Source organism: Dipodomys merriami, unplaced genomic scaffold (assembly GCF_024711535.1).
Source record: "Dipodomys merriami isolate MVZ:Mamm:240054 unplaced genomic scaffold, mDipMer1.0.p SCAF_128, whole genome shotgun sequence".
Lineage (NCBI taxonomy): Eukaryota > Metazoa > Chordata > Mammalia > Rodentia > Heteromyidae > Dipodomys > Dipodomys merriami.
In genome coordinates this window covers 1354799-1368634 of record NW_027202582.1, presented here as the reverse complement: position 1 = coordinate 1368634, position 13836 = coordinate 1354799, and the positions used below count along the sequence as shown (strand labels likewise).

General features: G+C 52.1%; 1 protein-coding gene across 1 annotated transcript in view; it reads left to right on the top strand.

The window, feature by feature from the left end:
- The window catches only part of LOC138824271 (neurexin-2-like), a 105747-nt gene that overhangs the window by 23128 nt on the left and 68783 nt on the right, over positions 1 to 13836 (top strand). The window contains 2 exon segments of the mRNA XM_070018009.1: positions 2255 to 2326; positions 7146 to 7447. Coding sequence (XP_069874110.1) covers positions 2255 to 2326; positions 7146 to 7447 — 374 coding nt within the window.

Here is a 13836-nt window from a genome sequence, read left to right as displayed (position 1 = left end):
CGTACCCCACCTCCCCTCCTGATGTTGGGAGACCCCTGTCCCCAGAATGGAGTGAAGAGGGAAAAAAGTGTGTGTGGGGGGGTTGGAGGTGTAGGACTTCTGCCTTTTCACAGTGTCCCACCATGTGTGTTCACCCTGTATTTTTTTTTAAATCAGTACTGGAGGTTTTGAACTCAGGACCTTGTGCTTGCTTGGCTTTGCTTGCTTGGCTGGCACTCTGCCCCTTGAGCCACACCCCAACCCTGCATTTTGCTGTTTATTTTAAAATATGATTTGTATTTTACTGATCTTTAAAAGTGTAGCCCTGGATTTTGATTTCACTCCAAGCCCAGTGTCTATTCTCTATGATTCTGTATTAAGGATCAGGAAGGAGGTCCTCCACTCTCCTGACGCTGGTGTCTCTGGGGTTGGAATAAGCAGCCCTCACTTAAGCAGGAGAAACATGTTTCTCCAAAGGACCCATCTGCTTGACTCAGAATATGATGAAACAGGCTTTTCTTTTTGTGTATGTGTGTGTGTGCCAGTATTGGAGCTTGAACTCAGGGCCTTGTCTTCATGCTTGGCTTTCCCCCTCAAAGATGGCACTCTACTACTTGAGCCATGCCTCTACTTCCAGCTTTCTGCTGGTTAGTTGGAGATGAGTGTCTTGCATTTGTCTGTTGAGGCTGGCTTTGAACTATGATGCTCAGATCTCAACCTCATGAGTCGCTAGGATGACAGGTGTGAGCTACCCGTGCCCAGCTCACTTTGTATCTTTTGAATGACTCTTATCCCTGCCTGACAGATGACAATGTTGAAAACCAGAGAGAAGTGACTTGCTAGTGATTGCCCAGGCCTAATAGATGGTATGATTAGGACTAGTCATTCTAATTTGAGCCTTCCTTTGGCCAAGTCCTCACCACCTTCAAAGCCCCGGGGCTTTGGCTCAGTGATAGAGTGTTTGCCTAAGAGTGCATGATGCCGACCTCAATTCTCAGCACTGAGGGGCAGCAAACCCAGAGGCAGAACCCAGGAGTCCTGACTGATCCCCTCCAGCTCTGCCCTCCACACTTTCCCTGTCCTCCATCTTGATGACCTTCCTGACTCTTGGGCGCTGCTGTGTCTGCCAGGTGTGGCCCTCAGCCAGGGTCGGTCCACAAAGGCACTGGTTGAGGTCCTTGACTGTAGGCAAGGAAACACAGAGGACCAAAGCAGGGCTGCAGAGAGTCTCAGAGATGTCTGAAATTTGGGATGGCATTAGATCTGGGGATGTAAGGGCCTGGGATTCTTGCAGGGATGTGAAATTACATTGAGAAGTGTAGGGAAGGAGGAAGCCCCAGGTAGCTCAGTCACCATAGACATCTATGAGGACCCCTGACTGGAGGATCCAGAAATCCTTCCCTTCCTCTTAAAAAAACTTCTGCAGCTCAGATGTTACTCTAGTGGTAGTTCTGGGGATCTGGGAATGGAGTTGGAGTAAGAGCCCACGTAGGAACTTTCCCCCTCATCCCTGAGTTCCCTTTGTCCTAAAGCCATCCTGTGGCTCTGGCAACAAGACACTTGTCTGAGGGAGTCCAGGCGCCAAGAGCACATGCTCCCTGGCAGGGTGAGTGAGGCTCAAACCAGCCTAGGACCTGGACGTGATAACTTGCACCTGTGGGGCTTGGCGCAGGGGCCTGGGTGATGACAAACAGGGTGAAGGCTTTCCCACAGCCCTGGTGAGCTCTACCCAGCTGGTATGTCTCTCGATGGGCGCAGGCCTTTCTGTGGGCACAGTGGAACCACAGAACCCCACAGTGAGGGACTGGAGCAGGTGCAGGGTAAGCAGAGGGAGGAGAGGCACAGAGCAGACGAGGGATCCTCTGCTGGGCAACTCCAAGGTGACTTCTGGAGTCAGGCTTTTTGAACAAGTTGATGAATGTGAATCCTGAGCCAGGGGAAGGTGTGAGCGAAGTGGGAGAGCCCAAGTCTCGGGGAGGCAGGGGCCAGGAGAGCATGCGGGAGTCTCCGGCGGCCCAGGGCTGGCCTGGATGCTGGCCCTTCTGTTCTTCCACCATCTCCCCCCAACTGTGGGCAAAAGGTGGGAGTTGGTGGTCAGGAATCTGATGGGGGTCTGTGGGTCCCTGAAGGCAAACGAGTCCCCAGGGCAGCCCCTCCCCGCGCCTGTGTCTGCAAGCAGCACTTGTGGCCTGGAGAGGGCCCTCCATCACCTCAAGGCTGGGATGGGACTGGCTGGGAAGCCCCTGTGCCTGACTCCCCAATTCTGCTTCTCCAGTAGGGTCCTTACTGTTCTCCGAGGGGGGGGCCGGGAGAGGAGGAGCCGGCGATGTGCACCAGCCAACCAAAGGTCAGTGACCCCACGGTCCCCAGAGAGCCCAGCCCTTTACCCTGCTGCAGGCTAACTGCACTGCACTATTTCTTGGGGGAAGCTGAGTGGACACAGGTGTCTCCAGTGTCGTCGTCCCCCCCCCCCCCCCCCGCCATCCAGTGCCACTTTCCTGCTGTAGTGTGAAGAGTCACAACTTCCATTTCTTTCTTGAAGCCTGGCCAGGCTGATGATGCCCTTCTAGCACACAGTTGTCAAGCCTGTCCCTAGAAAGTGTGTGTTTCTCGGTGGAGTGAATGGGTAGTGGGAAGTTCCCCATTTGACCTTTTGATTCTGGAAGGCTACTAGTGCACTATTCAGGGCATCTACGACCCACATGGAGTTTTTCCCACTCTTGTTAGTAGGGAATCATTGCTTTTCATTTTTCGGATGAGGAGACCCAATACTGGCCACAGTCCCCAAGGCTGTGTCTCAGGGTTCCTGAATTTCAGTTCCTTTTTCCACATCAAGACTGCCTTTCTGGGCTGGGAAGTTGGCTCAGTGGTAGAGCGCTGGCCTTGTATGCTTAACGCCCTGGGTTCGATTCCTCAGCACCACATAAACAGAAAAAAAGAAGCCGGAAGTGGCGCTGTGGCTCAAGTGGTAGAGTGCTAGCCTTGAGCTGAAGAGCTGAGGGACAGCGCCCAGGCCAAGAGTTCAGGCCCCACGACCGGACCCCCCCCAAAAAAAAAAAAAAAGACTGCCTTTCTTAGCAGAATCTCTGTAAAGAAGTTCACAGAAAGCCCAGTGCCAGTGGCTTACACCTGTAATCCTAGCTACTCAGGAAGCTGAGATCTGAGGATCGTGGTTCAAAGCCAGCACAGGCAGGAAAATCCATGAGACTCTTATCTCCAATTAACCACCAGAAAACTGGGAAGTGGCGCTGTGGCTCAAGTGGTAGAGTGCTAGCCTTGAGCTGAAGAGCTGAGAGACAGCGCCCAGGCCCAGAGTTCAGGCCGCACAGCTGACCAAAAAAAAGTTCACAGGCCAGTTTGGGAACCTCCAGAAACTGCATCTGGAGTCCCCATCTCCATCCTTTGGCCTTCTGAATTCCTGGGTGCTACTGCTGCCCCTGTTCTTCCAGTTCCTCTCCTTGCTGCCTCTTTCAGCCAGCTCTTGAAAAAGCAGCCAGGCTATCCACACTGGTGCTCCCTGAGCTCCCCAGGCCAGCCTGGCACTTCCCAGAGTTCCCTTTGTCTACACCTCCAGTAGAGTCAGCCACACTACACCCTGTCACTTTACCTGTCTGCCACTCCGCTACACTGAGCTCCCTGAGGACAGGGATTAGGTATTTTTATTTGTATCTCCCAGTGCTCTGCACAGCTCCTGCACATACGTAGGTGTGAGCTCAGCACATTCACTTTAAATGAGTGAATGGTGTCTGACCTAGAAGGATCATTGGCATTCCACACCTAACTACACTGAATTGTGGTCCATGCAAACTGTATGCAAACTGCAGACTTCGTTCAGAGGAGTTAATTGCACTCACTGAAGGAGAGAAGGGGGTGGGGGAGAGAAAGAGAGACAGGCTGAGATCAGAGGATTGCAGTTCAAAGCTAGCCTGGGCAGGAAAGCCCATGAGCCTTTTTATCTCCAATAAACTACCCCCCAAAAAACCAGAAGTAGAGCTCTGGCTCAAGTTGTAGAACACTAGCCTTGAGCAAAAGAGCTGAGGACTGGCACCAAAAAGTAAATAAAGAGTCATATCCCAGTGGAAGAGTAGTTTATGTGGAGACTGGTTTGTCCCTGGAAGCTGCCCCTGTCTGAGCTTTCTGGAGACGCAGAGCGACCTGTAAGGTAGGCTGAGGATGAGCTGCTTTTTCCAGGAAAGAGTTGGGTTTAGAGCTGTTGTGTCTCAGCCAAGGTCACAAAGCTGGTGGTGAGCCAGCCCTAGTGCCCAGGTCTTCTTTCTCACATCACACTTCCTCCCTGGGGAGCAGTACAAGATGTTACTAGGCAGTAAGTGCCAAATGCGCAGAGCAGACAGCTGTAGTGCTGGAAAGCAGGGAGGGGCGGAGGGGGCTGGAGACCTTCCCAGAGGAGGCCTTTGAGCTGGGCCTGGGAAGGAGGCAGATGCTGTGTCCCCTTCCTTTCATGGCCTTCAGAAACCCAGGACCACAACAACTCATCTCTGGTTACATTCAGCTTCACTTGGGAACACTTGTAGGGCCACAGAGAGAGCCCTAACTGAGAGAGACAAACAAGTATCTGCTATTACTTTTTCTTGCACCCGGAGCTCTCAGGATGTAATGATTCAGGGGCTGCTGGGAGATGTAGTTTCTGGTCTGGGCTGTGCGGGAGACAGAGCAGAGCGCCCCCTGGTGCTTTCCTCTGGATCCTAGATATGGTTTGTGCTCTGCTGAGCTCCGGCCACCATCCTGCTTCTTGACCCCAATAGTGAGCCTTCTTCCCTTCTCTCTATCCTCTAGTTTTCTTTTCTGCAGTTGTTCACCTCTCTTCAGAGGCTTTCAGGCTGCTCTGTGTCCCTTCCCATTTCTGGTGTTCCCTACCTGTTTTCTGGCGGCCAAAGAGATGAGAGCTCAGTAGGCATCGGCTGCGGTGCAGCTGACATTGCCCCTTCTCCCGAGAGACTGAGGTTGGGCTGCGGAATTGAGGTGTGAGGTTTCTTTGCCTTGTCTTGGCAGGTATGGTCCAGCCCCAAATCAACCTCTCTCCCTTTTTTTTTTTTTTTTTACTGGCTTCTTTTGTTCTGGCTCAGTCACTTTTTTTTTTTAAAACATGGCTGCCTTAGTCTTCCCTTCCGTCTGACTCTATGATGGTTTTTTTCTTTGCTGTAGTCGAGGTTTTGGTAGTAGGAGGCGAGGCCTGGCTTCTGGGTGGGACTAGCAGAACGGGTGGCAAACCCAAGGTCAAACACATTCCCTTTTTCACTTCCTTGAGCCCCCCTGGCTCTGCCAGTGTCTGAGCAGCAGGCCTGGTTGCTATGGCAACAATAAGGCCCTAGAAAGCCTTGGCTTTCTTTCCCTAGAGGTCCCTGTCCCCTTTCCTTGCTGGCCCTTTTCCCATCTTCCTTACCTGTCCCCTCTGGGCTTTCTCCTTTATCCTTATAGCTTCACATGACCTCTCTGTCCCTCACAGCCCAGTGCTGGCTCTGTTTTCTTCAGCCCTTTCAATGGTCCATTTTTCTCTTGATTGTACATTGCTCTTTTTTACCTCACCTGCTTCTCCCTTTTCCTTCTTGTCTGCTAGATTCCTCACCTTTACCTCTGGTCCCCTAAGTAGGCAGAGGGAGGGATGCAGATTGTCCTGATGTGGCCCACGCTCCCCCCCCCCCCCCAGCTCATTGCCCTGTGGCCTTGGGACACCAGGCCTTGCCAGCTGCAGTGAGGGTTGTGCCAAGGGCTGGGGCAGCAGCTGGTGCCTTGGCATCCGGAGGCAGTGAGGGCAGAATCTGTGGGCAGCCTGCCCAGATGGGGAGAGGCAGGCTGTGTGCATAGAAGGTTCTGCAGAATCCACACCCAGAGACACCCCCCCCCGTGTCCACATGTGGCATTGTTGCTGAGCCCTGCCCCCTCCCCCTGGCCTCCCCTCCCCTATGGGGAGAGCAAGTGCCTCTTGGTGGCTAGATGTGTCTCTCAGGTGTGGTGCTTGCTTCTTCTTGGGCCTTGGAAGCATCTCCTGGTAACTCATGCACTTGGGAGCTCAGTGGAGCCCCTCGTCACTCGGCCCTGTTTGCCCTTGTCCACCTGGCGAGATAGGTAGGACCAGCTGTAATGTCACTACCTTCTGGTGTGGAGACAGGAGCCATTGCCTGAGGCCAGGCCTCTGCTCTCTTTTGAGTCTGCATCTGGTTCTCTTCCCTCTACTTGTGCTCTAGGGTATGAAGTTGGACTTCTTGGTACCAGAGTCACCATTCTCTTACTTGTCACCCACAAGTAGAACTTTAGCAAATGGTAAGGCCCTGGTAGGAGTTGTTGCTTCTGCTTAAAAACTGTCAATGGAAGGGATCTTAGGCTGGGTGCTATGTCCATATAAACATGCATGTGCGTGCGCACACATACACACCCGCACACACACAAGCCAGGCCTACCCCTATGGTGTTCACTTTGCCACTACCTGTTACACATAGGTCTATACAGGTTCGAGTAGAAAGCTGGGGGTGGGGTGAGCCCTGGCACAGTATCTACCCATGTATGCGCATGTCCATGCCACCTGCATTGCCTTCCTGGGCATCTTCTCCCTAACTCTTCCCCACCCACTGCTTCCCGTCCCCTCATCTGCTCAGTGCTACACAACAGGCCTACTGGCCCCATCCAAGATGGTAAAGCCTGAACTTGTCCTCAGCCACTGAGTATAGCTGCCACCAAAGAAGAGGTGTGGGGGGGGGACAGGTGGAAGGCTCTCCCTCCCCCCCACCCCCAATCCTAGGGAGGAGCTCACAGGGAGAAGCCAGGTAGAGCCTCTTGTTTCTCTCCTACATCCTTTTGTGGAGGAGTGGCCGATGGGGAGGGTCGGTGGGGAGGAAATGGTGAGGTCCATCCATCCACTTTGCCTGGGCCTGTGGCAGCTTAATTGTCAGCTGTCAGTGTGAAAGCCACTTAGCAGCCTCCTGCTTTGGAAATGGACCTGGGGGACGCTGACTTTTGACTGCAAAGACAGCAGGATCCTGCGGGCTGGGCTGGCTGGTGGAGGGAGGGAAGGAGGCCTAAAGCTTGGGGTTGGGGCTGCAGGACTCCTGGTGCCCAGGACTGGCGCTTGGGTTGCTGGAAGCGGAAAAGGAGGCAAGGGTGTCCCCTGTTCTACTCAGCCTTCTCCCATTTTCCCAAACCACGGCGTCCAGGCAAGGAGGAGTTTGTGGCCACCTTCAAAGGCAATGAATTCTTCTGCTACGACCTGTCACACAACCCGATCCAGAGCAGCACCGACGAGATCACCCTGGCCTTCCGCACCCTGCAGCGCAACGGGCTGATGCTGCACACGGGCAAGTCGGCCGACTACGTCAACCTCTCCCTCAAGTCCGGCGCCGTCTGGCTGGTCATCAACCTAGGCTCAGGTGCCTTCGAGGCCCTCGTGGAACCGGTCAATGGCAAGTTCAACGACAACGCCTGGCACGACGTCCGGGTTACCCGAAACCTGCGCCAGGTAGGGGGAGCAGGAAGGTCAGGGGTCAGCTGCATCTGGGGCAGAACGCAGGTGGAGAGAGGGCCACCTGGGCTAGGGCTTGAGGCATGGTTCTGGAGAGGAACAGGACATGGGTGTGTGTGTGTGTGTGGCGGGGGCTGGGGGGGACACGTGGCCCCCTTCCCTGAAACTCGGCCACGCTTCAGAGGCCTCAGCACTGTGGAAGCTGAGCTCGGAGAAGTCGCCAGGGCTGCCTCAGGGCTGGGAGCCCCCGGCCAAGGGAAGGGCTGGGCTCAGATGGGTGAAGAAGCTGGGGTTCAAAGGCTGAGGCTCAGCGATCAGCTGATGGGAAGAAGTGGGCTGGAGCCCCTAAGGGCCTGGGATGCTGAGAGATAAAGAAATGTCCTCCATGCTGGGTAAGCTCAGGCTTGGGAGAGCAGGGAGAGTTCAGACAGTAGGGCAGCAAAGATGCTGAGGAGTGCCTGAGGCAGCATGTGGGCTGCCCTCAGCCGGGCATTTCCAGGGCAGAGGCAGTGAGGAGTTGGAGTTGAGAGGGAGGCGCAGGCAGCAGGTTGGGCGGGGGGGAGCTGGGCCGTGCTGTTCCCCTGGGCAGTGCTTGCCCTTCCAAGGATCCAGCCTCTCCCAGCCATCCACGCTTGCCTTCTGCCCCTGGCTCTGAGATCAGCTGTGCAGTTGCTCCTAGGATCCCCTTGGGAGTCAGCCCTGGATGCAGTAGGACACTTTTCTCCCCAGTCCCCCCTCGGCTTCTGTTCCCACACTCTCTCACTGCTTAGAGGGTCACTTCATCTTTTCCAAGATCCCCAGTGGCTTTTGCTGACCAGACTTTGTTTGACCAGAATCCATCAGATTTCTACCTCTTTCTTCCCAAGCAAGAGAAGGGTCCCAGCGGGTCTCCTGTCTCTACCTTCCTTCTGGCTCCTTCTCCAGCGTACTTGCTTCCTGAATGTGAGTCCTCATGCAGTCTCCTGGGTCTCATAGCTGGTGGCGACGATGCTCTTCCAGTCCCATCTCTGGGGCCACCAGGAAAAACCAACAGCCCTGCACACAGAACCCCCACCCTGCTGCTTCTCTTGCTAGTTCTCTTCTCTGGGCTTACTGATTCGAGTTGGGGTGGCCTCTCTTCTCTTCATCATCTTTATCATCCTCCTCTTCCTGGCTTCCTTCTCCGGAAAGGCCCATCCCTCTCCTCTCACCTGTGCTTAGAGAACACCGGGAGTGAGTGATGATCCGGTGGGGATTCCTCATGGAGCGCCACTCCCCCTCGCTGTGACAATGCTGTGACTAATCCCGCTGCTCTTTCTCGGAGCCTGAGCCTGCTACCTGTTGCAGTCCATCTCCTACGGAGACACCTATTCTTAGAGGCCCCACATTCTGAAGACTGACAGGTCTGATGGTGTCCCTCCTGATGCTACCACCTGCCCCCTTGGGTCCTATCACCCCATTTCCACATCTGAGCACTGGCTTGGGTTACCCCCTCATCTGAGGGGGTGTCACATGACCTGTATTTTTGGGTGCCACTTATTTTATTAGAGGCGGCAGGAAAACTGCCTTTGGTGCCTTTGGTTTGCATGCTTCCTCTTTCTTTTTTCTTTTGTTCCAGTATTAGGGCTCACTGGATACTCTCTCTGAACTTTTTGCTCAAGATTAGTGCTCTACCACTTGAGCCACATACAGCTCCACTTTGGGCTTTTTTGGGTAGTTAACTGGAGATAAGAATCTCACAGATTTTTTTTTTTTTTTTTTTTTTTTTTGCCTGGGCTGGCTTTAAACCACAATCCTCAGATCTCACTCTCCTGAGTAGCTAGGATTATGCATGTGAGCTACTGATACTCCCCATGCTCCCATTTTTTTTTTTGGTCGGTTGTGGAGCTTGAACTCTGAGCCTGGGTGCCACCCCTCAGCTCTTCAGCTCAAGGCTAGCGCTCTACTACTTGAGCCACAGCACCATTTCCAGTTTTCTAGTGGTTTATTGGAGATAAGAGTCTCATGGACGTTCCTGCCTGGGCTGGCTTTGAACCACGATCCTCAAATCTCAGCCTCCTGAGTAGCTAGGATTACATGCGTGAGCCATGGGCGCCCAGCCAGGCCTCCTCTTTTTAAGAGCTTTTACTACCACTTAGCTCTGCACTTGGCAACACACTGCAATCCCACAGTCCTCATCCATGCATCATTTAGCCAGAAAATATAGCACCTCACGCTGGGTATAGAAGGAAAAAGGACATTGTACCTGCCCTCCCAGTGTTGGGGTTCTTGAGGAGACAGGACAGGATCATTAAAAGTGAACAGAACTTGGGTGCTAGTGGTTCACGCCTGTAGTCCTAGCTACTCAGGAGGCTGAGATCTGAGGATCGAGGTTTAAAGCCAGCCCAGGCAGGAAAGTCTGTGACGCTCTTATCTCCAATTAATCACCAGAAAACTGGAAATAGAACTGTGGCTCAAAGAGCTAGAGTGCTTGCCTTGAGCATAAAAGCTCAGGGACAGCTCCCAGGCCCCAAGTTCAAGCCCCACAACTGAAAAGTAAAAAGAACAAGGCTATGCAAGTACCCAGTGGGCAGCAGAAGAGACACCTAAGAGAAACAAGAGATCTGTGCAAGGTGGAAATGCCATCAAGAACAGGACACATGGTTTCAGCATGCTGAGTGTAGACTGTGACTCGTGACCGCCTCTTCTTGGGGTATGTAGCATTGTGGGTTCAAGCTAGTAATTGATAGAGATTCCTTCTCCCTAGATTGTTCTACAAGGTGGCTCAGAGACTAGGCAAGCCATGTCAACTCCAAAGAAGGGCCTTTGGATCATAGAGAGTATTTGTTTAAAGACCTTGATTGAGAGCCCTCTTTAAGAAGGGGCTCTGGAGATTTCTTTCATTGTCGAGTCTAGTCTATGTCCACGAGTGACAGGTGCAGGTGGCTCACCCCCAGGACCATGCTCTGAAGTCACTGTCCTCATTCAACAACTCCACTGCCCAATGAACCCTCGCCAGGCCTGACACCTGCCTGGCTTTCAGGACTTTTAAGAGTAATTTCTTGAGTCCTCTTCCTACAGTACTCTCAATCAGTCAATCACACTGGACATTCACCAATAGCTGGAGACCTTTTAAAGTATTGTCATAGCTCAAGAGGTGTTACCAGCATCTTGTAGGTAAAGGCCAAGACTCTGCCCCATCACACAGTCCGAAGGACAGCCATCAACAAGGAATCAGTTGACCCCAAAAGTCAGTAGGGCTCCTGGAGAGAACTTTGTTCATGCAAGCTTGTCCAGTGTCCAGACCGTGTTCTGGGAGTGGAAAATTCCTCTGTGATCCAAGGGTCTTGTGGGATGGGTGTTTTTTATTGGCTAGGACTGCAGGGGTTAATGTAAAAAAATGACATCAGGGATGGAGGTATAGCTTGGTGGTTGCATGCTCAAGGTCCTGAGTTTAATCCCTGTCATCTGCCGCTGGCCCAGGGGCCAGGATCTGAGAACACTGTGGCTTCCACACACTTTCCCCTGGAGAGACCGTCTTCTGGGAGGGCCTGTCCCAGAAGCTGCATCTAAGGCTCTCCTTTCCTTTTGCTTCTAGAACTTGGGAATAGGTCAAAGGCCAGTTCCAAAGACTGGAAGGAGGCCGGATTTCCTCTCACATATGCTTGGATTAAGTTACCCGTGCAATCATCTAGATAGACTGAACAGTTAGGACCAAAAGAGGCCTGACTGAAACAACACCTCCCTCCCTTCTTCCTCCCCTTTCAGACTCCGCTCCTGAAGCCACTGTAACAGGCAGTTAGTTCTCTTGGGGGGATCTTGGCGAGATGATTACTGCTGAGAATTTCTTGAGGCCTATTTTTAACCCTGGGCCCAATCTCCTCTCCTACCCAGTGCACCTCCCAACTGCCTCCAACCACCACGTAAGCAGAATGTGCAAACCCATTTTATCATTAACCAGGACCAAACTTGGAAGGCAAGGTGACTACCAAACCTTATGTGGTGCTTTTCCTGGCTCACCTCAAATGGTGTCCCTTCTCACTACTGACACTTTCAGAAACTCCGCTGGATGCCCCGGATGGAGAAGGATGGGACCACCAAGAATAGAGTCCCCAGGGATGGGATTCTCAGGGATGGATTCAGTCCCTGGGGAGGGCAGTGCTCCATGGTGGAGCCCAGCTGGCCTGAGGGATTCCTCTTCGCTGCCATGGCACACAACCCATCTGGAGGCCCAACTTTGCTGCTCCTCACACGGGTCTGTACAGGCTTTCCTAGCTCTTCCTTCCACAGCTCTCCCATTCACCCTTCTGCCAGATGAAATCTCAGAACTGACATTTCAGACAGACAGACAGACAGATAGGGCTTAAGGCCCAATTGTTTGCCTAGGCAAGGTACAAAGCCCCTCGGAGTTTTGGTTCCTCATAGGCAAAGTGGGAGGGAAGAGTTTCATGACAGAGTGCTTCAAGCACTCATGCCTGCCATGAGGAGCACTGAGGGACTGATTGTTGCCATGATCGTTAGCTGTGGGGTTTTTTCCCCCAGTCCTTCAGGCCCAGCTTAAATACTTCCTCCTCCTCCTCCTCCTCTTCCTCCTCCTCTTTTTTTTTTTTTTATTGGTTGTGGGGCTTGAACTCTGGGCCTGGCCACTCTCCCTCAGTTCTTCAGCTCAAGGCTAGCATTCTTCCAATTGAGCTACACTACCACTTCCGGTTTTCTGGTGGTTTATTGGAGATAAGAGTCTCAGGGACTTTTCTGCCTGGGCTGGCTTTGAACTGTGATCCTCAGATCTCAGCCTCCTGAGTAGCTAGGATGATAGGCATGAGCCATTGGTGCCCGGCAAATGCCATCTTCTTTATAAGCCTTTTGCTATGCTGGGCGCTGGTGGCTCACGCCTGTCATCCTAGCTACTCAGGAAGCTGAGCTCTGAGGATTACGTTTCAAAGCCAGCTCTGGCAGAAAAGTCCGTGAGACACTGATTTCCAATAAACTGCTAGAAAATTGGACGTGGCACTGTGGCTCAAGAGGTAGTGCACTCGCCTTGAGCTGAAGAGTGCAGGGATGGTGCCCAGGCCCAGAGTTCAAGCCCTACGACTGCCAACAGCAACAACAAAAAGCCTTTTGCGCTCCATCCCCAACCAACTTCCTTCGTTGCTATGTTCTTTGAGCCCTTGGAAATTTGTATTCTAGGCCTCTTGTTACATTCTGCCTGTGTGTCAATATTTGTGCTCACTCTTATCTCTACTTCTAGGTGGTAGGCAAATTGAGGGTTTAATATCAGCAACTATGTTTTAAAAATTATCTTTAAGTAGTTGTACCAAAGGGTTTCAATTCCACATGTCAGTTTATGAGTACAGTGCATCCCGATCAGTATCATCCATCTTCCTCTTCCTCCCCACCTCCCCCCCGTTTCAGCCCTACCCTCATTATGTAGTTCAGTTTTTACATAACGTACATCAAATAATGACTGTACTTATTCACCCTTTCTTCCTCCTTTTGTATGCCCCCCTTAAAACATGTTTACACTTCATCTACTTTCTGGTATTCATCTTGGTAAACAGTTCATTGGTTCAGAGGAGTTACACCATTGGACTCTTCCCCTAACTATACCATCCTTTAGTCAGCTTATCTGTGGGCTTATGCATAAAACCCTAAATACAGTAGATCTAGCTTCCATATAGGAGAGGGAAAAAATACATCATTTGTCTCTCAGAGCCTGACTTCACATAATTTTTCCTAGGTCCATCCTTTTCCCTGCAGATGACATATTATTCTTTCTAATAGATGAATAAAATTCCATTGTGTGGGTGTGTGTATACCCCCATTGTCTTGACAGATGGGTATAATGTCCAAAGCCCCTTGGCCGTGGTAAGCTCACTTGATATAATGACTGTCTTCTCCCTTCTGCGACCACGATGCCGTTTCACTCATCAGACATCCAAGTTCTTGTGCTCCCAGCCGCTACAAGTAGATAGGTCTGTACTGCTCGTTCTCTGGTCTAAAACTTGGCTCCCCAGAGCCCGGCTGCGGTGTCCTCCTCCCCCATGTGTGTTGCGAATCACTGAGAAGCTCCGTTCTAGTGTTTGACCACATTTGTCCCGAAAGCATTATCGCCACGGACAGTGCTCTGGGTCTTTATTCTCTGGATCTACAGGGTCTTTATTCTCTGGATCTATCTTGTCCACACCAGCCCTGCTGTTTTTGGGAGCCTGATCTCCTGACCAATTTGTGGAAGGCCTAGGCTTTGAACTCGTGTCTCCCCTCTCAGGCTTGGTTTTAATCTATTGTTTTGATTGTTAATGCTGCAACTTCTGTCAGGCGCCATTGGTTCGAGCCTGTAATTGTAGCTACTCAGGAAGCTGAGATCTGAAGATTCAGATTCTAAGTCAGTAGGGCACACAAATCTCTTGAGAGGCTCTTAACTTTCAATA